This window comes from Daldinia decipiens (genome assembly GCF_022478715.1).
Source record: "Daldinia decipiens strain CBS 113046 unplaced genomic scaffold F4813scaffold_6, whole genome shotgun sequence".
In the NCBI taxonomy this organism is placed as follows: Eukaryota; Fungi; Ascomycota; class Sordariomycetes; order Xylariales; family Hypoxylaceae; genus Daldinia; species Daldinia decipiens.
The window spans coordinates 1,065,437-1,084,916 of record NW_026054549.1 but is presented as its reverse complement, the minus strand read 5'-3'; the positions used below and the strand labels follow the sequence as shown (position 1 = coordinate 1,084,916).

The 19,480-nt window shown below is 51.0% G+C and overlaps 4 protein-coding genes across 4 annotated transcripts; 1 reads left to right on the top strand and 3 right to left on the bottom strand.

The window, feature by feature from the left end:
* Positions 1–9: 9 nt before the first annotated feature.
* Positions 10–2,259, bottom strand: F4813DRAFT_350530 (uncharacterized protein). Its single transcript, XM_049242314.1, has one exon. The coding sequence runs from the start codon at positions 1,796–1,798 to the stop codon at positions 164–166; it is 1,635 nt and encodes a 544-aa protein (XP_049102612.1). The 5' UTR covers positions 1,799–2,259; the 3' UTR covers positions 10–163.
* A 296-nt stretch (positions 2,260–2,555) lies between these two features.
* Positions 2,556–5,041, top strand: F4813DRAFT_350527 (glycosyltransferase family 21 protein). The gene is made up of 2 exons (XM_049242313.1): positions 2,556–3,028; positions 3,103–5,041. The coding sequence occupies exons 1-2, from the start codon at positions 2,937–2,939 to the stop codon at positions 4,628–4,630; spliced, it is 1,620 nt and encodes a 539-aa protein (XP_049102611.1). The 5' UTR covers positions 2,556–2,936; the 3' UTR covers positions 4,631–5,041.
* A 573-nt stretch (positions 5,042–5,614) lies between these two features.
* Positions 5,615–11,622, bottom strand: F4813DRAFT_300052 (uncharacterized protein). The gene is made up of 2 exons (XM_049240752.1): positions 11,258–11,622; positions 5,615–11,149 (listed from the first exon to the last, which is right to left on the bottom strand). Exons 1-2 carry the CDS (start codon positions 11,331–11,333, stop codon positions 5,799–5,801), a joined length of 5,427 nt encoding a protein of 1,808 aa, XP_049102610.1. The 5' UTR covers positions 11,334–11,622; the 3' UTR covers positions 5,615–5,798.
* Positions 11,623–16,895: 5,273 nt separating this feature from the next.
* On the bottom strand, positions 16,896–19,468 carry F4813DRAFT_350517 (glutamyl-tRNA synthetase). Its single transcript, XM_049242312.1, has 3 exons — positions 18,916–19,468; positions 17,353–18,857; positions 16,896–17,290 (listed from the first exon to the last, which is right to left on the bottom strand). The coding sequence occupies exons 1-2, from the start codon at positions 19,302–19,304 to the stop codon at positions 17,357–17,359; spliced, it is 1,890 nt and encodes a 629-aa protein (XP_049102609.1). The 5' UTR covers positions 19,305–19,468; the 3' UTR covers positions 16,896–17,290; positions 17,353–17,356.
* Between the last annotated feature and the right edge of the window lie 12 nt (positions 19,469–19,480).

Here is a 19,480-nt window from a genome sequence, read left to right as displayed (position 1 = left end):
CTGCTAGAGCTGAAGCTTCGTAGAGTGATTGTATTCATGAGATGTATTCATATGACGCGTTCATTATCTCAAACGCGTTAATCGTAATAATCGTACAGTTAAATCCGGAACGCCACCCTATGAACTTGCGCTTCTGATGCATCCCTCTATTCTATGTGACCACTTAATCCCTATTCCGATTGCTGAGCCATCTTCTTACGATGAACTCTCGGACTCTATACCGCTTCAAGACCTCAGCCGCCCCGAGCCCTTCTTCAAACGGGGGCGGTATGTCTACATACGCAAGAACCAGTGTCTTTAGGGCTGTAGCTTGCACACGATTGATGGTATGAAGCCAGTGCCAAGACCTCCGAGGAGGTTGGCGGCCCTGTGTCCTCCACCAAGGATCGGTGTACGCTGGTAAAACGACGACGGCAAACTCGGCATGAGAGAATACCGGACCACGGTTATATAACATCCAATCGACACCAAATTTGATACCAGGCCGCGTCACCCAGCCTAAAGACCGAAAATGGTGGTACACGGCATAATGAATAAGAAATGAATCATCCGGCCGAAGATCTACCGTCCTCGGAGGTATGTACGAGACCTGGCGACAAAGCTTGAACAGATCTGGAGCCGTGATTGGTTTGCCAGTCGCTGAATCTAAAATACTCAAAGCCCCTAGAGCAAAGACGAGGTAGAAAGCCTCTTCCGGACATAACTGAAGGCGTTCCTTATCTACAAGTTCGAGTTCCGACTCGGAACTAGTCTTGACGTTCGTCTCGCTTTCAAGGGCAGGCTGTGATGGGCCCAAGTCTGTCGGCCGAGCTAACGGGGAAACCCCGTTTGATATAATGCCGTTAGGCGTGTTCCCATTTAGCAATGCGCCGTGACGGGGGCTCGGTGGATCAAACAGCTGAAAAGTTGTCGACTCCACCTTGGGCGAAAATCGCACCGACTTGCGTCTCTTAGGGGGGTTAGTTGGAGTATGCGGTTGTGAAGAGTGACCATTCATCCCGGACGAAGCCGCTGCTGTTTCCTTCTCGGCCGTGCTTGTCCTATCGGCGTCTTTCGTCGTGGTGGTATCTAATGATAACGAGACGCCATTTGCGGCCCCGTTTGCGGTCTTGACGACGCTCCGAGTACCATTCATGATGGGAATCCGCGCCATATTTTCGCTTGTCGAACCGTTAGGGTATATGGGTTTTAGATCACACCGAGAATTTGGAAGGGCCAACAACTCGGCGGGCCCAACTGGAGCTACCCATGCTTCCTGCTGCCTGGTCCGTTCGATTGCTTCCTGCTCTTTCCTGGCACGGTCCCACTTCATCAACTTGCGCTCTTCTCGCCTCTGGGCGGTTACGGCTTCGGCAACGTGGCCATCGTGTTCACCCCTCCGAGCCTGTTCTCGCTTGAGCCAATTCGGCTCGCTCCTACTGTAATTGCCTTTACCGAAGAACCCCTGTTCCCATAATGCTCGTATCGATTTGGGGTCCTTGATATGGACTGATCGAGTCTCCGCGGACCAGACGCCTTGATGAATTACAGTAGGCTCAGCTGGCGGCGGGGACACGAGCTGGCTCACCCACGCGTAGACCACGTGAAAAAGGGACAGCGGATTACTCGGATAAAAGGTTGGTAACGGAAAAGTACGGATAGGCGCAGGGAGCGCATAAATCTGATGAAGTGGGGGTCCTTTTGGGACGGCAGAACGAGGCTTAGGCTTCACTTGGGGAGATGGGTCCGAATTCACAGGAATTGAAGAGGTATCATGTAGGTTCGGGGCGGTGGACACGGTACTGGGTGTGTCTGCCATGATTATTGCTCATCATGTCGGCCTACTTTGATAGCTGTCAGCCGAATGTCATTTTACATCGCAGCTTTCGAATTTGGGTCACAAAGAGGCAATGTTGAAAGCTTCAAAGGCAAAAAAAAAGTTTAATCTCAAATAAACAAATTGATATAATCGCTCAGATACCGTTGTAGTCTATATTGGGACACTCATCGAGACTTTTTGAAGGTCTCTAAGCACCGAATAAAAAGGTGTCATCACCGCGATAAAAACAAAGGAAATTCTTCTACTTTCAGGATCGGAACCTATATGATACCAACTGCGCTGATAGAAGTTTCAAAGCTGCTTACATGATTTATTAATGTCTATCTCTATCTTTGATAGAGTAGATTATTCATCACTCGTCAAGCTATCCTGACTGAGCCCTGAGTTCTTGTGGTTGAGGTAAAACGAGTCAAACTTCTTCTAAATTTTACAAAGTTGTGAGCTGAAGGTTGAAAGATTTGTTAGCGGTATGCGCAAACAATAAAAATAATCAAAACGGTCGGGCTAATCCATCCAATTGGATTGTCGGGCCGGCATTATCCGCGGATCCGCTAGTCCGTTGAACGTACCTAATGTACAGCACGTGTGCTGCGGTAGGGCTCCAGCCGAGATATGGAATTGAAGGTATTGTACCTAGGTTAGGTATGTACAATACAATAGGTACAATATGTACATGTGCCCGACAGATTGGATTAGGTGTCGTAGATTAGATAGGGCCCGTGCACTCCCGGCTTTCTATCGCAAGGCCGCAATAGCGAAGTGACGATCCTCTGCGGCTGTCATCGCTTTTGATCACTTGCAATTTTGGTTTAAATTTTTCTTATTAGCGGGACCTCAGATTCTTAGGGGATCCATCAACAATGCCGGGTAGAACGGGCCGCGTTTATGTTCCCTGAGTCGTAAAACGATACCATTGCCATCAAGCATTCGATATCTGATCGTCATTAGCCCCGATATGGATGGAATGCCCTTTATTAATTTCTTCTCCTTACCTCCCGCTAGATCTGTTTGATATTGTCCCGGGACGTCCACCGTACACGCTCTATATTTTTCCTTTTTTCTTCTTTTAATTATTTAACTTTTGACGGTCTTCTCCTCTTCATCTTGATATGTTCCAATGCCCTCATATATTGTTCAGGCGTTAGGTAGCGCCGGCATCATATGGGGCTTCTTCATCGTTTCAGTTCAAAGCATTGGCCTGTATAAAATGTAAGAATTCATATACGTTCTCTATCCGTCCTCCTAATTTATGAAGACATGTTTCTAACTCCGGTCTCAAACAGCTTCCGCTGCTACTCGTCAGTTCCCGTCGCCCCGGTGTCTCCATACCTGCCGAAAGATGAGGTGCCGCACGTAACTATAATTCGGCCTGCCAAGGGCCTAGAACCTGGCTTGTACGAATGTCTCGCCTCCGTATTCCACCAGTCCTATCCGAAAGACAAGTTGACCATCTACTTCTGCGTCTCTTCTAAGGAAGATGCCGCGTACCCCGTCATCCTGAAGCTCCTCGATAACCACTCCGATTTCGATGCCAAGGTTTTCGTCGAAACCGAAGACCCTTACCTCCACGGCGACGGCGGCCACGTCGATAATGTTGGTCCGAACCCCAAGATTCGCAATCTGAGTAGGGCGTACAGAGAAGCGAGAGGGGATATAATATGGCCTCTCGACTGCAACGTGTGGATAGCAAGGGACGTAGCTGGTCGTATGGTCGACAAGCTCTGCGGATACCGACCAAACGGCAAGCGTGCGAAACCTTTCAAATTCGTCCACCAACTACCCTTAGTAGTAGATACCGTCACCTCCATGAGCTCTTCAAATTCCGAGGGCCAGACCCTACTATCCGGATCTTCGGTGACTGGCGGTTCCGATGCGCAGACCAGCGTCGACGTGCCGTCCTCCGTTTTGTCTAGGTCCTGGGCTCACGGGGGAGGAAGATTGGAGGAGATGTTTATGGCTACGACCCACGCTAAGTTCTACGGCGCCATTAACACCGTTGGTATTGCGCCTTGCATCGTTGGGAAGAGCAATATGTTCCGCAAGTCGCATCTCGATCGGGTCACAGATCCAGCCCAAAACCCGATCCTGACGGGCAGAGCCGCAACTCTGCCCAAGGGCCTAGATCATTTCTCTCTCTTCATGTGCGAGGATCATGTCATTGGCGACCTTCTATGGCGTTCCAGCCTGCCCGGCTTCGCAAATCACGGTCTTGTTTGGGGCGACCTCGCGATCCAGCCTATAGCGGGAATGTCAGTGCCCGCTTACGTCTCACGCAGGATGAGATGGTTGCGTGCTAGGAAATGGACCGTATTGTCAGCTACTCTAGTTGAGCACGGCGTCGAGAGCCTCGTGTGCTGCTTCTACGTGTCCTTCGGTCTCACCAGCGTCCCTTGGTTTCAGCAGACTCTTGGCATTCCACAAACTTGGAAGGCTCTGTGGCAGCTCTGGCTCGCTGGCGTCGCGCTCTGGATGGTTGTAGACCGGATCGTATTCAGGAAGTTGCATGCAGGACACAGCATACACGTGGACGAACAGACGCCATTATTTGCCCGGGGCACGAGCCGCGGCGGTGCTGAAAAGCGCCGATTCGGCGAGTGGTTCTTGGCTTGGTTAGGGCGGGAGGTCCTGGCCCTCCCTATATGGACGTGGGCCGTCTTCCTCGGTGCCACGGTGAATTGGAGGGGCAAACAATTTCGGGTCCGATCGGATATGACGGTCGTTTCGATAGACTCGGAGCCTGAGGAGCGGGCTTCGGCGCAGAACGGGCATGGCGCCAATGGCGTGTCAAGAACGAGAGGGAAGAAAGATTAGACCCAAGATACCCCAGCATTTATTAACACCTAATATATAATTCATCACGTCAACCGCATCGCTGGGTCCAATTGGCATCTTATCAGGTATTTATATCGTGTTTCCTAACTAGATTTTTCCGACGTAGCCTAAAGACAAGACAGCCTTGCGCAAGGTACACTCGGTTCACACCTAGACTACTTGTTTCATATCCCGGAATGCTCTCCCAGGCATCCTTAATAACGTTCATATCCCGGAGACGCAGACCGTAGATTAAGATTGACCTATCTTGCGAATTTTGCAAGTAACATACCTTAGATACCTAATTTTGACCTTACCACGAAGCTAGCCTCGCATTGGAGAACCCTCGTTCACTCGCATATTAGGGATGCCTCATTCACCAACTAAACACTCGAGTGCGGAAGCCTCACTTGACGAAAGAAGCTTTGAATTTAATACTTTTTATTAAGACCTCGAAAATAAAATAAAATTCCTCGTCTGTTTGGTATATCCATCTCGTCCGCAGTAGCGGCTCATCTATATAAGCACCTAAAGTAAAAAAAGGCGGCAGAGTATCAGTTGGCAGTAATAATATCAGTAAAAGTAAATAGAACCTGGGTATAAATTTCCCATTCGCAACATCATCATCCTATCCCATCCGACGACACGGGCCGAAAATCGATTTGAGTAATGCAACGCTTGCACGAATATAAAAATAGTAGTACTGGTACAGCCTGCCGGTTTTCCAATTCGAACCAGGACCATGACAATATTTCCGAGCCAGCGAAATGGGTATAAAGTATGCGTGTATATGTATGTCATATCGTGTCACGTTCCTAGCTCCAGCAGATTTCATTCCGTCACGTCCCATTCTTTTTTACCCTCGTATCCCTAAGCCCAACGTTATATGATTTAGAGGCCAGATAGACAATGGTTGGGTATCGATTTTGTAACAGGCAAGAAAAAGCCACGCCGATGGATGCAGGTAATAAAAAAAAGAAATAAAAAAAGAAAGTCGTGGATTATCCAACTGACAGAAGGAAAATGTGTGTTGAACATGTGGATCTGTATCTCGCTCTCGGTAGCATAGGCCGTCATCAACGTGCTCGACAAATAACTCCGCGAGGACAAACAGATAGAAAACGTAAGACAGGTAAGTTGCAGTAGCAAACGTCAGCGTAGCAATCATTCAGAGCCCCATCATCTCATTCTGGCCGAGGAACGTCCTGGCCAACTCGTCTCCGCCACGTTCGGCTTCCTTCATCCAGTGGATAGCGACGCACATTAGAGTCGGGTCGCTCCTAACGTCACCGTCCATAGTCGTGTCCTGCATTCCTGAAGAGGACGGGCCAGCCGTGCCTAGATTGCTTCGGCTCCGATCAGCCGAGTGGCGGGCGCTGCTCCCGGGTCGCGGACCGAACTTCTCCATGACGGCTTGCTTAAATACGTCCCGCGGCTTCGACAAAGGCAACGTACTCCTCTCGACAAGCTCGGGGTTGCTAAGGTTAAAAAGGCCCAGCTCCCGCTGCGCCGTGGCGTTGCCCTCCTTGGCCGCGATCGTCCACATCTTCGCCGCGTCGCGAAGAGAGTGGATCGGCGGCTGGCGCATCATCTCCGGCGCATCGTCGCTACCGCCGGGACGCTTCCTCGACGGCGTGTAATAATTTAGGATCTCGTCCGCAACCTCGACCATCGTCGTAATGGTGTCTTGCTTGAGCGAGAGCGCCACTACAACGATATCCCAGAAGGCCTTGTTTCGATCCGTGTCTAACGTGGATGGGGATACAAAAGAATTAATGAATTGTAGATCGCGGAACAGCGTCTTGGGCCGTATACCCGCGTCTTTGAATAGAGACCGAAGTACTCGCGCGATAGCGTCGGTGTTGGTTGCTTCTTTCACTGAGACGATAGAGCGAGCATCGGAATTCTTGGTAGGACGAGGCTGGATAGGGAACATATGCGACTGGAACGGTTGGGAACGCCGTTCTCTGTTGTTATCGCCGCCCGTTTCGTTCGCGTCCGGCCTCCCCGGAAGGCTGCCGTCGTCGTCGACGGATGCGGATTGGTGTCTCGTAGTCCACCGAGACCTACGCGAACCGCTGGACAGCGAAGCGGATATGAGGCGCTCCAACTCGAGGAGAGCATTAAGCTTGGTGTACGGATTTGGGTGGACGGCGAACATTCCAAGCAGCCTCTGGTAGGCTTTCGTATAAGGAAAATCCGGAGTCTCTTTCTTCTTCGAAGACCTTGCGCGAGCCGAGACCGTATCGCTCGTGGCAGAGCTATCGTTGCTCCGGCCCGAAGCACTATCGGGCCTATCCGAGCCCAGGTCGGCCCTCGACGCCTCTCCGGCCTGCCGAAGGTTACCGAAACTCTTCCTCTTCTCTATCACTCTCTGCTTAGCGGAACTCTTGCTAGCGCGGTCCCTCCTTACCGAAGGCCTCCGCGCTCTTCGCTCCTCGGCATCTCGGCGGTCGATACATTCTTGTCCCAGATTGCCAAACCAACCATCGGTCTCGGAACCGGACGCGAACACGAGATTACCAAGCTCGGAAAGCAGCAGACTAGTTAGGGTCTGGCGAAGCTCTGCGAGAAAACGTTGTTTGCCTTCTGAGAGGCGGCGGAAATGAACAGTTTCATTTGATGATACCGATGCGCCGGACCGCGAAGCCGAATGATGAGACGGCAGCGGTTGGTGATTCGGTTGAGAAAACGTGCTGGAGAGATTTGTGACGCTTGTCGTTGGCGACTGCGCACGCGATGTTGCCGAGCTAACGGTAGACATGGTGGATTGGAAAGGAGACCAGTACGTGGATGTCGAATCGATGGCATGGATAGGAGATGACGCTCCAAAATAGTCATGCGAATCGAAGGTGTCAGACATCGCGGTGCTGGCTCTAGAGAAACTGTATCGATGGTGGGAATCGATGGATACCTGGCTCGTGTTGTACGCGGACATACCTCTGAGATCCCTGGCCATGGAGGCGGGACGGCGCGTGGGGGATGCATATCGCCTTTCGTGGTCGCTGCTAATGACACTGGCGGCATCGTCACCCCACATGCTTTCTTTATCTCGGCCTATACGAGGACCTTCGAACGCTTTGCGATCCCGGGAGTACAATTCGCTAGACCAAAGCACAGGACCGTCGACAATATTCTCGCCGACCAGCTTCGATACGCAGCTATCGACTTCGCAGCAGAACCGATGTATACGCTCCTCGCCCTGGCACATGTTCTGAATGCCGAGCTGTTCTAACCACTTGTTGGTTATTTCGGCTTGAGCGTCGCTGAGCTTGTTCGGGCCCCCCTGCTCCTCGCCAGCTGCTAATATATCCAGCATCTGCGATTCGTTCCGATATATGTAAGCGGCAGCGGGACCTCGGGCCAGCTGGGCTCGGTTGCGCTGAAAGGAGCCCCATTTCCGTGGCACGCCCATTATCTTTAGCGCGCTGCAGATGTTGCGGGTTTGCTCGTAAGGAGCTGAGTTATGAACGTCCGTCACATACCACATCTTGTCTCGAAGCGCCTTCAGGCGTTTCATCATAGTCTCGATTAGACCTTCGTGGCGCTCTTGGCTCTGCTTTAGCCATACTAACCAGGCATCATATTCTTCGATGGCCGAGGCGGAGCGGCGGATCGAGTCGCGAGGACCTCGAGAAAATATGTTGAGAAGAGTAGCAAACCCATTTTTACGTAGGGAGGGGGACGATAGCGCATTCAGCTGCTGGAGGGTCTTCCAGTATAGATGCGCAGACACGAAGTCGGATTGGATACGCGATTGAGACGAGGCGGCAGAGAGCATGGTGATCAACACGGACGAAGAACCAGCCTCACCTTCTGGCTCCTTATCTTCGGAAACGTGGGAAGACTCTTCGGCAGCCTGCTTTGCTTTCTGTTCTTCTTCGTACTTGCTACGAAAAGGGTTACGGCTGCCCATTGTCGTCCCCGGCGTTATAATTTTATTCTTGGACCGATACTTCTTGAGCCCCGAAGCTCGATTACTAAATGTGGTCTTGGTGCCGTGGTCCTCGAGACCTTGGGGGATTTCGAAATCCTCAACAAGTTTTAAGACGGAGTCCCGCAGCTGGTGGTAGTCCTTGTCAAGTTCGGGCTTCTCGTCCGGCTCCTCATCCTCCGTATCGCTGGTAGTAGAAGAATTTTCCTCTTCCGCCTCGTCATCTGGATCGTACGTCATCTGTAAAGAAAGACTATTCCCATCAGCGGAGATGAATACGACAGCCCAGCGCTCGGCGCACGGGTGGCACGAGCCCGAAGTCGCCTCCGGGCCTAGAATCTGGGCCATCTCGTGCATTGCTAGCCGAAGACGATATCCGTCTTCTTCGTAGTTATTAGCATGTTTCTGCCTCGCCCCATCGGACATAGGCGGCGAGCGTCTCTGGGGAGTGCCGGCTACCTGCTCTTCGAGTAGAGGGTCGCCCGAAGTGGTTCCATCACTAAAAACGGACGAAGCACTCATACTGAGGACCGAGGCCGTGTCAAAGTTACTCCTAGACGTGCCGATGGATATCGGCTGCGAGATAGCAGAGAATCCCGATATCGACGGCGCACCGGACCGGATACTGCTCGAATGAGCAGATTGCGGTCTACGCTCCGGGAATAGCGCGTTAGAAAGCGTGACGAGGTCAGCGGGACTAATTACCAAATAAGGATGGACCTCGGCGGTCTCCCGCAACGAAGTAATAGACCTAGCGGGGAGCAATCTACCAGTCCTTCTCCCGGACGGTTTGAAACGGGCCAGAATATTTTCAACGTGGCCTTTGATCTTCAGAGGTGTCGACACGGGCTTCTGGGCGCTACTGTTGGCGAGCATCTCCACGACGTAATGCTGGGCAAGCGTGGCAACCTGCTTGAGGATCTTCTGGCGGCCGTACTCAGTAATATGATACTCCGTCATCATTCCGTAACTCTCCGGGTGGATGACAACGGCGAGCAGCCAGCTAGAAAAGAGCCATTTGTATACAAACCATCTACGCGTTGTATCAACGAGACCGCGCGTGCCATCCTTCATCTCCAGGCGGCGAAGGATCTCATTTCCAAGTTCAATAACACCTTCCGGGATGCCGGTTGCATCTTCATCATCAATAACGGCAAAAAGATCGTTGACGGCACGATCGTAGAACTCCTCGGCAGCAATGCTATCCTTGGCAGTCCAATCCGAGAGGTTGAACCTCGTCCCGTTCTGGTCCTCCGCTCGGTCGAGCAGGAACGCACCATCCTCGAGTATCTTCATCAGGTACCATTCCATATTGGCTCGTCCAGACCAATCACGCATGGCAGACCAGGCATTGAGGATCGAGATCAGGACCGGCTCGCTGGTAGATCTGGTGGAGATCAGGCGAGCAAAGGCGGTAGCCCAAATTCCCGTCCTCCGCTTGTCCTCGGCGCTGTCCGGGCCGGCCGAGTTAGCGAAACAAGTATAAATAAGAGCAGATAGGGGATCGTGGCGCTGGAACGAGAGAAGCCTCTCGACGGCGTTGGGAGTTTGTCCCGTCTGTCTACTAGGGCCGCTAGAATGCCCGCGGCCGCCGGTCGAACGGCCGTGGTACGGCAAGACGGACTCTATCGGCTCCAATCCCTGATGAAAAGTAGTTAGAGCTTGGAGCTCCGTGGTATTCAAGGCACACAGCCGAGTAGCTAAGTAGTCCGGGTTTGTCCGGATCTGAGTAAGAAAGTTTAGGAAGGCTTCTCTGGCAGAAGCGGAGATATCACTAAAAAAGGGGGCGACGGAGCTACCAGGACCAATGCTCCCCGCCGTGCTAGGTGGTGGCACGAGCGTCTCGACAGACGCTACTCCGGACGATTGCAACGACTCCATATCGGGTTCCAAAAGAGCATAGCGACGGGTGGCGTCGCAGCTATTCCGAACATCATGGATGGCACCGTACAAGTTAGCAAACGCCCTCTTGTCATCGTTCCGAAAGCTATCCGCTAGGTTGCGCAGCGAGGTCTCTCCGCACCGGGTCAGGCGCGCCGAGAGGGCAGTGGAAATCAGGCTTCTTTGAAGACGAATACGAGTGTTGGCGCACTTGCGCTCCTGGTATTTGGAGAGACGAACCAGATGGGCGAGCTCTCCGAGGGTGGTGCCTTCATTCTCGACGGTCAGGTGGGGATTCGTATATAGGGATACGTCAGCTAGGAGCGTCCGCGGAAAAGGTCCCGAGTCTTCTTGGTCTTTCAAGATGGGCTGAAGCGGGCTAGACGGGGTGGGCGGGCTAGAAGCCGGAGACGGGGACGGAGGCGGCTTTGGTGGGCCTACGACTTGGTCTATCACCGGTTTCTTGGGCGCACTCGCGCCGGCACCGGGATTGGCGCTGGACTGCTGCTTCGAAGTCGCATCGCGAGGCGTCTCGTCGGTACCAACTTTACGAACAGACCCTGACGATTCTCGCCGGCGGTGCCCACTACCGGGTCGACCGGGGCTTCGCGATCGGAATCGCCGCGGGCGCGATACTTCGGCTCTCGTCTCGGGCGAAGGAGTCGGGGACCGCGATGGCGGACTGGTGGCGGAAGGGGACGCGGCTGTGCAACGGCAAGGCGATAAGTTAGCAACCTGCTACGAAGAATTGGGTAGACCGACCCCGGCACTTCTAGCAGTGCTCTCCTTAGGCGTCTTCTAACTCGACTCACGTGGGGAAGAATGTATGCAAACGGGCGACGACAGGGATCGCTGCATGGAAATCATAGTGGGCGCATGCGATGACATTCGCGAGCGCACCTTTCACCCCAGCACGACCAACAGCACCCCTTAAGCAGAGAGCTGCTAGGTAGCCACGGTGGATGCGATTGCTCGATCGTTTGTCGAATTGTTATAGGTTCTTTCAGAATGTGTCATCTAGACGTGAAGCGGGATACTTGCGACCTAGCTTCGACAGAAGTAGAATGGCGCCCGCGTGTGCGTGTGCGTGTGCGTGCGCGCGGGTAGTTTAGGGTAGATGAGGAAAGATAAGGATAGGTAAGGTAGGGATGGAGGTCAGGTTTAGGTAGGGCAGAGTTGGGCTTCAAATAGTAAGAGAATATAATTAGAATATGGTAAAGCTTCGGAGGGGGGAACTGAGGGACTGAGAGACTGAGGGACTATCGATAGCAAGTCAGATTCGAGTCGCGGTCGGTTGGTCGATCGCAGATCAATACAATGTCGGAAAACTAGTTGGAATTATTGGGCAGCGCGAGCGTGAGCTGTATAAGCAGGAATATGCTCTTCTTTCTAACCCTCGGTAGATATTGGGTAAATAATAATGACCTCAGCTGGTGCCGACCGTCGAATCATAACATCAATCTTGATCAATACGTGACTTGTCCCGTCTCGTTCGTCCGTTCGCTTGGTAAATGGTTAAGAAAAACGTTCGTATGCGCCTCGTCGGCTCCGGCAACCCGGTATATAGTATATAATCGGTATATATAGGTTAAAGTATATAGGTATATATAGGTTAAAGTATATAGGTATATCTGAGTATATAGGTAGGTATACGGCGTGTTCCCGCAGGATCGGGAGGGAATAGGAAGTAGATGAATGAAAAGAGTAAACAGATGTAGCAGCAGCAGCAGCAGCAGCAGCAGCAGGGAATAAAAAAAGAAAATGCAGATAATAGCAGCAGCAGCAAAGTGCAGCTCAGTTGCAGAAGCCGTGCAGAAGCCGCGCATAAGAGACAAGATGATGTGTCTTGCCGACTCGCCTTCATTCGACCATCTCTACCTTGGAAACCTTGTCCAGCTGTCGAAGCACTACCCAGTTGCACAACAGAATTTAGTTGTCGCACTGTCGTTGGCCGACGTGGGGTAAATCGATGAGACCGCTTAGCACCGCTTAGACGACCGATTAAGACGGTCTGTTCTGTGTCCACATATTTACTATTTACTGTAATACCTCTATTATCGCGCCGTAGCGGCATTGGGAAAGTGGCTATTAGCTGGCATGAACTGACACTAACTAGCATTACCTGGCAATAAACTGATATTAGCTGGCAGAAGTCGCGAGCTGTCAGTTGCCACAGGTAGGTCTAGGTACCCAACACGAACTAAATTCGCGCGGGTACAACAGACAAGTACCTCCGCTATCAGCTACATGTACCTACCTATCGTGGCGTCTAAGCCCTCCCAGATTCCTACATGTATGTACCTAAAGTTCAACATTAAAGTTCCCAGCTTTTACAAGTGCCGCAAGTCCGTGCCAACCTTTCCGTATGCGTTTTTTTACTTTTAGATACTTTCACGGTTGGATCTTACCGTACTTTAGGGCCGTCTAGCTCCGTCTCCACACGGAGCCACCCCCTTCTTCCACCGCCAACCCCCCAGGCCCCCAGAGCTGCAGAAAAGCTAGGCACCTGGGCCACCCCGAAGGTTTGCCAAATAATCTGAACGGATCTAAATAGACCAACCACTTACACGCAGCTAAATCTCGTCCCTCATTTTTGGCGGGTGTGTACAACACACAAGGCGACCATAATGATGACGATGCCACAGCATATGCATACCCTGTCACGAAGACAAGGTCGAAAGCCTATAACTGGCCAGCCCGATAAGGCCCTGTCGATGCTGGCAGCACGGAAATAGTCATCCTCCCTCTCTAACTGTTCTCCTGTTCGTCCTGGTAAATAGGTAACCATCTGGTCTCTTATCAAATCTTCCCCCCCTGGTCATACTATAACACAGCTCGAAGTCGAGTCCTTTGCCCCGCGGCTACACACCGAAAATAGCTCGAACACAGTATGACAGATTACAAAGACAGTCTATCAAAGTCTCCAATGTCTTTGCCTCGTCTACGTTTCTAAGAGATACATCTTCTGATTGTCCTTCCTCGGCTCTTCACATTTGACAGCAGCGCGCAAACGGCGCAAAAAAGGGGGGCCGCAGCCAATGATCCAAACAGGCATTGACAAGCAAAGCTGACCAAGGAAAATGCCGGTAACTCTCGATAAGAGACGGGGAGAAGAGCGGAAGAGACCAGATACTATTTTTTTTCTCGTCAGGTATCATTAGCAGCATCGTCCAAATGAAGCACTCTTCGCGTTACGGAACGCAGGAATCCATCGTCATCTCACTCAGCCAAAAATCCAGAAATTCGCAAGCTCTCCGACATTGCCCAGCGGCCCCAACGGCCCTCCAGTGGTAAAAGACGGCTCCCGGCTGGGCAGAGAAACGATGAGTTGGCCCTGCATGCTGCATCGCTAGGCTTCGCTTCTTCGCTTCTTTGCCTTCCATGCCTCTTATTTTTTTTTCTTCTCATCTTACCTAAATCGTCACCCTGCCCTGGCGGTCCAAGGCTGCATTGCCCGAGACGGCGGTCAACGTTGCAGATCCCATCGTAGCCTTTTGGAATATTTCCCGCCGGCGGCTCGCTAATAAAAAATGAAACATATGTTGATAAACGTACTAACTCGCAATAACTCACAGCGGTCCCGCGAATGAGGCCTTGTATAGCCCCTTGGACAAGCCTTTGAGCAACCCTTGGAGACCTGCAGCTCGTCCAATCCCCATCGTCCACGCGCGTGCCATGCAGACCGACTCCTGCCAACGCATCCAAGCATCCAATTGCCTTTTGGGTGTCCACATATTCCATTTAACGCGTCCACGACGCCCGCTCTTCCTGATTTCTATTTCTTTTTTTTTTTCTTTTCTTCCTCGTCCCCGACCAATCGTCTCCGGTCTGTTTTCACGAGTATCGGATGGCGGTTGGCTGGCAATACTAATAGTCCGCTTGCGGCCTATTCGTGGTCTTTCAACCCATTGGACGCCCGGCTGCAATGCGTGATGACCAGCGGCTGATTAAAACTCGACATCGGGCAACCATGGGCAGGGTTTCGGGCAGAGTCGTGTCTAAGATGTCCAAGGTTTCCCAATGCGGCCCAACTAAATCCCACCCGCGTTCTTTTCTGGCTGGGAACCACGCGATGCTAATATGCTCAGCTATCCGATTCCCCCATTCAGCCTTGTACAGATCTCGTCGATGCACGTCAGTTACACCATCCCGGCACCCAGTGGAGCCTCATACATAGTAAAGAACGCGTTCGTCTGAACTTTAGATCCTTATTACAGGAGATTTCATATGCATATACGTAACAGCCAACCGCCCTTCGAGAAAGATGGTCTATACTGCCTAACTTGGCAATAGACTTCCTCGATCCATCTCATCGCATAGGTGGGGTATACTAGAACGTCGCTTGTAGTATAAACTTTTCTCGATGATCAAGATTCCGAGGTCTAATCACGCCAATTAGGAGAGGCATTCAAGTCGTCGAGACCAGTCATACATGTTAAGCCTAATACATGTACATCATTGCAGGCTTCCCTAATCGGTCTGAATGGACATGTTCCGAAACAGCTCCGACGTATAAGTATGAATGGAGAATGGAGAAGAAGCAACGTTTCGGCAGGCTACAGAGTGGGACTATACGCATACCTGAGAGCTCATCACTCACCTTTGAGTCGGTTCACAGATCGTTCCAAGGTTGTAGATTCCAGAAGACCCGCAGTCTATGAATAACACGAGCTCGCAAGCTCGACCGACCGAGTGATTCTTGCGATCCACGGATGATGCTCACGATACACCGATACGCCGATACCCCCTATATCCGAAGCAGGATTCAGGCATCGTCACGGCGCATACTTCGATCTACGCTTGCTGGCAGTCTAGGCTTTAGCAAATATATTGGGCAGTCATCGAAAGAGTCATCGAAAGTCTACAGTTTAGTTGAGCAACTAACTATAGTAAATTAGAATCAGATAGAACTGATATTTCCAGTATAACAACGTGGTCATATGCATACCCCGTACTATAGCCCCTGACAGATATCCACATCGACCCTACGTGTGTCATTATTCACACATTGTAGCTACAGAGCCCAACTAGACCTTTCCTAGCCCACGGTGTCGTTGGCTTATGGGGACCAGTTTGCGAAATCGAGCTCCTCTAGAACATGTAGCTAGCCGTTGTCAGTGTGGAACCGTGTCACGCCTAAGAGGAATGAAGTATAGTAGAGGTATTAATGATGGGTTCGGACCAATTCTACATGTGTTGCGCATATATTCCTATACGCACCCCGGTTGGAACTGGCAATGCGGAGTATCTATCTAGAATTACTTATTAGTAATTCAGTGGTCGCAGCCAGCGTGTGCCGGGGTTTATGACACGTTGCCATATTGCATGTTGAATACCGGCGTCCGTTCCGTCTATAACTCTAAGAGGATAAACGCGTAAAGGCAAGGACATAGTAACTACCCTATCAGGAGAAGCCGTAACAGAGAACTCCCTCGACTCCAACAGGTGGATAATCTTTCTCGTTAAACAGCCTCGAAAGACAGGATTCTGGAATCGTCCCAAAGGAAAGTTGCAAGCAGATCCACTAGAATCGGAGAGGAGGAGATCATCTGGATCTAGATGGTCGCCCTAGATAGTCGGTTGTCCGGATGTCCTCGCACAGCATTGTCCTGCCCATCGGGACCGCGTCGTGGCACTGCAGATATATACCACGTAATGTATTAACGTATATGAGCGATCATGGCTTACTACAACTTCGTTTTTGGCACGAGCACATTGTCAGACGTATCATGATAGTTACCAGTTGTCCTGGCTAAAAGGCAGCGCGGAGGCCGAGGGGCGCGTAAACTGGGCCTGGGCATACATATGCAGCCGCATAGTCACCGAAACACTTCAGTAATAGGCCCCTGCAATGACTCCGGAAATACGGATTATCATGTAGCTTCGAAATATGCACACGCCCATAGCGATGACAGCTATGGGCGTGTACTTAGCCATCTATAGGATTACTCTGTCAATACTCTAACCTAGATTAATGCCCTAAACTAGAGAGTAAGGCTATAATGAGGCTTAATTTTGGGGCGACGACTACTATAGACTTGGTCCCCCCTCGTATCTCCCCTGTAGTGTTTTATATGGTTACGTATACTTAGTATAAGTGGCTTTACTTCACGTTTATCAATACTAATAATACGAAATGTGGCCATAGTAGAGAGTTACGCTTTGCTTATAGCTGCTTCTGTGCCGTTATTTAGTATATAAGTATTCAAGGGATCGTATTTAATCTTAGACTGTAGCTTAGTTGCCTTATCGAGACTGTTGTGAATATACGTCTCTCTCTATATATAATTCTCACACAGAGAGCTAGATGTGGTATAATTAAAAAAAAATTTCATAGGAATGGTTTCTCTAATGCAGACGCATTCGCATATCATGATATGATATTAGCTTAGTTTTTATTCTGTTCTAGTAGCTCTAATTTAAAATATCAAAACTTTTGCATTGCCTCTTGACAGATTATCACTCTCGGAAGCCTAAATATATGAGCTTGGTCGAGAAGTACACTCAAAGCCACGTCTACGTAGTTATTTTACAACATTCGTATAGTCAAATCATCGACCGTTCTTATTCGTTGCTTCTTAGCTCAAGACTATGGCATTGGACGAATGATGTGTCACGCTCGAACTACACCACACCGGGCATTGGACGTAGGGTCATGTATAATATTAGACATTTTATAACTCGTCCCAAATATTAGGTAGTTTCGATGCTATAGCCTCAAGGAGAGTTACCGTGGATGGGATTGTCAGCGATTATTCTGCATCGTCGTCCCCGAAGGATCTCCATGTTTCTAGCCCCAGCATTACATTGAACAACACATGACCTATGCGGCCGAGTAGCAATGTCTATTATCATTCGGCTTTTTATTAGCAGAGTCTAACCTAGCGAACTAGGTTACACGTTTTACCTATCTATTTGTTCTTGCCCGTGGGGATGGCGAATAGGACAACTTTCTTATCACCACTCTCGTCATACGCCTTGTCTACGCGATAGTATCCCCTCCGCTCTAGCTGGATGATATCGTCCTGCTTGAGCTTGGCTACGCCCTCGTCGCAGAACGCGTCCTCCTTCGTCGCCGTCACGGGGTTCAGGAATTGTTCTAGATCGTCCTCTTCCTCGAGCTTGTCCTTCGTGATCAGGTAGTCAAAGTCCCAGAGTTCCGCATCGATAAGCTTCTGCCCCTGCGTCGAGAGCCACGTAACCTTCTTTTCGGTAGTGCGAACATCTCCCTTGAGATGCAGCTCGCATGTAATGCTAGTGATTGGATCGCCGCTGGCGACAGCCCTGACAAAAGCATTGCCCCATTGCATTAGAGTTATCTCCTCGCCGTCCTTGAATGACTTGGCATCTTCCTGGTCCAGTATCAGTTCTTTGCTAAACGCTACCTTCTTAGTTCCGACGGCGGGGTTCTTAGGGTGGAGTGGCTTTTCCTCGGTACGTGGCTCAGCAGGGGTTTCGTCTCCCATAATAGCGACCTTGACGTGGTCCTTCTTGAGAATGGCGGTGTGTCGTGGCGCAACCGGGTCGATCTCCTTTTTGTTCGTGGCCCAGAAGCTAGCCCAGTCCATGGACACGACATTCCTGGACGGACCCTGCTTCAGGATGAAATCGCGGAGCGCAGCGATGGTCATACCTCGTCTACGAATACCCCGGATGGTCGGCATTCTTGGGTCGTCCCAGCCCCAGACTCGGCCGGTATCGACCAGCTTGGCGAGCTTGCGCTTGGACAAGAAAGTTCGGATAAAATTCATACGAGCAAAGTCCCACATGTACACCTGGCGTAGCTTCAGCGTGTCGAGGAACCATTGGAACTGGGGGTTTCGATCCGTGTACTCGGTGGACCTGAGGGCGTGCGTGACACCCTCCAAGCTGTCGACGACGGGGCATGCGAGATCGTAGGTGGGGTACATCTTCCATTTGGTGCCCGTGCGGTGATGCGGGTCATTGGGATTGCACCTGTAGATGACCGGGTCACGCATAGCCTTGTTCGGGTTGTCGACCGAGATCTTTGCGCGAATACAATTCTTCAGTCCTTCCTCGGTACCGTTCTTCATCGCTTCGAAGATGGCCAGGTTCTCCTCGACTGTCCTGTCTCGTCGCTTAGACGCGATGCCTTTTCCTCGCTCGTCGCGCATGGTTTCTACGTCCGTGTCATCGGAATAAGCGTTTCCGCTCTTGATGAGAGAGAGACAGGTGTCGTAGAGGTGATCAAAGTAGTCCGAGGTATATGTGACGACGTCAGGCTTGATTCCCATAAGAGAAAGATCCTCGATGATAGCATCCTGGTACTCCTCCCTCTCTTTGCTCGGGTTCGTATCGTCTAGTCTCAGGCGAAGCTTGCCATCGTAAGCTTGATGCGCAAAGTAGTCGCTGAGCAACGCGGCTTTGGCGTGTCCGATGTGAAGGTATCCCCTGCATTCCAATTAGAAATCTACCGAGTCGATATGTGCTATAGATAGGGAATACGTACGAAGGCTCAGGGAGGAATCGAGTGACAACTCCTTTGTCGGTGTCCTGTAGTGCCAAGTTGTAACTCGCGCCAGCTCGGCTAGCTGCTTGGACTTTGGCTTTTCGTGCCGAGTCGGCAGCCTTGACTTCAGCTTGGATCTCGGGGTGGGCTTGTTCGATATAGGCGAACCACCGATGAAGGTTTGCGTAGGTCCCTTTGCGGACGAAAGATACGGCAACGCGATTGCTCTTAATGGCAAGCCAGATCTTGGTGTCTAGATCGCTTAGAGCATATCCGGCAAGGTAAGTTCTCAAGGTGAGATGCTTCTCAAGTCGGATAAGGTGAGGTTCGATAGACTTGAAGTCTCCTCCTAAGGAGGTTGATACGGCTACGAGCTCGTCTGCCTTCATTTTGGCGGCCACCGTATGAACTCGAAGCTATTTATGACCTTGAATTTTAGGTGTAAGATTGTAAGTAGCGTATAAATGAGTCGACTCTGCCGGTTTGAGTCAACGAGCAGACGACAGGTTGTGGCGGGGTGACCCCACTGACGGCATAGGTCTCTTAAAAAAAGATGGGTAGAGGG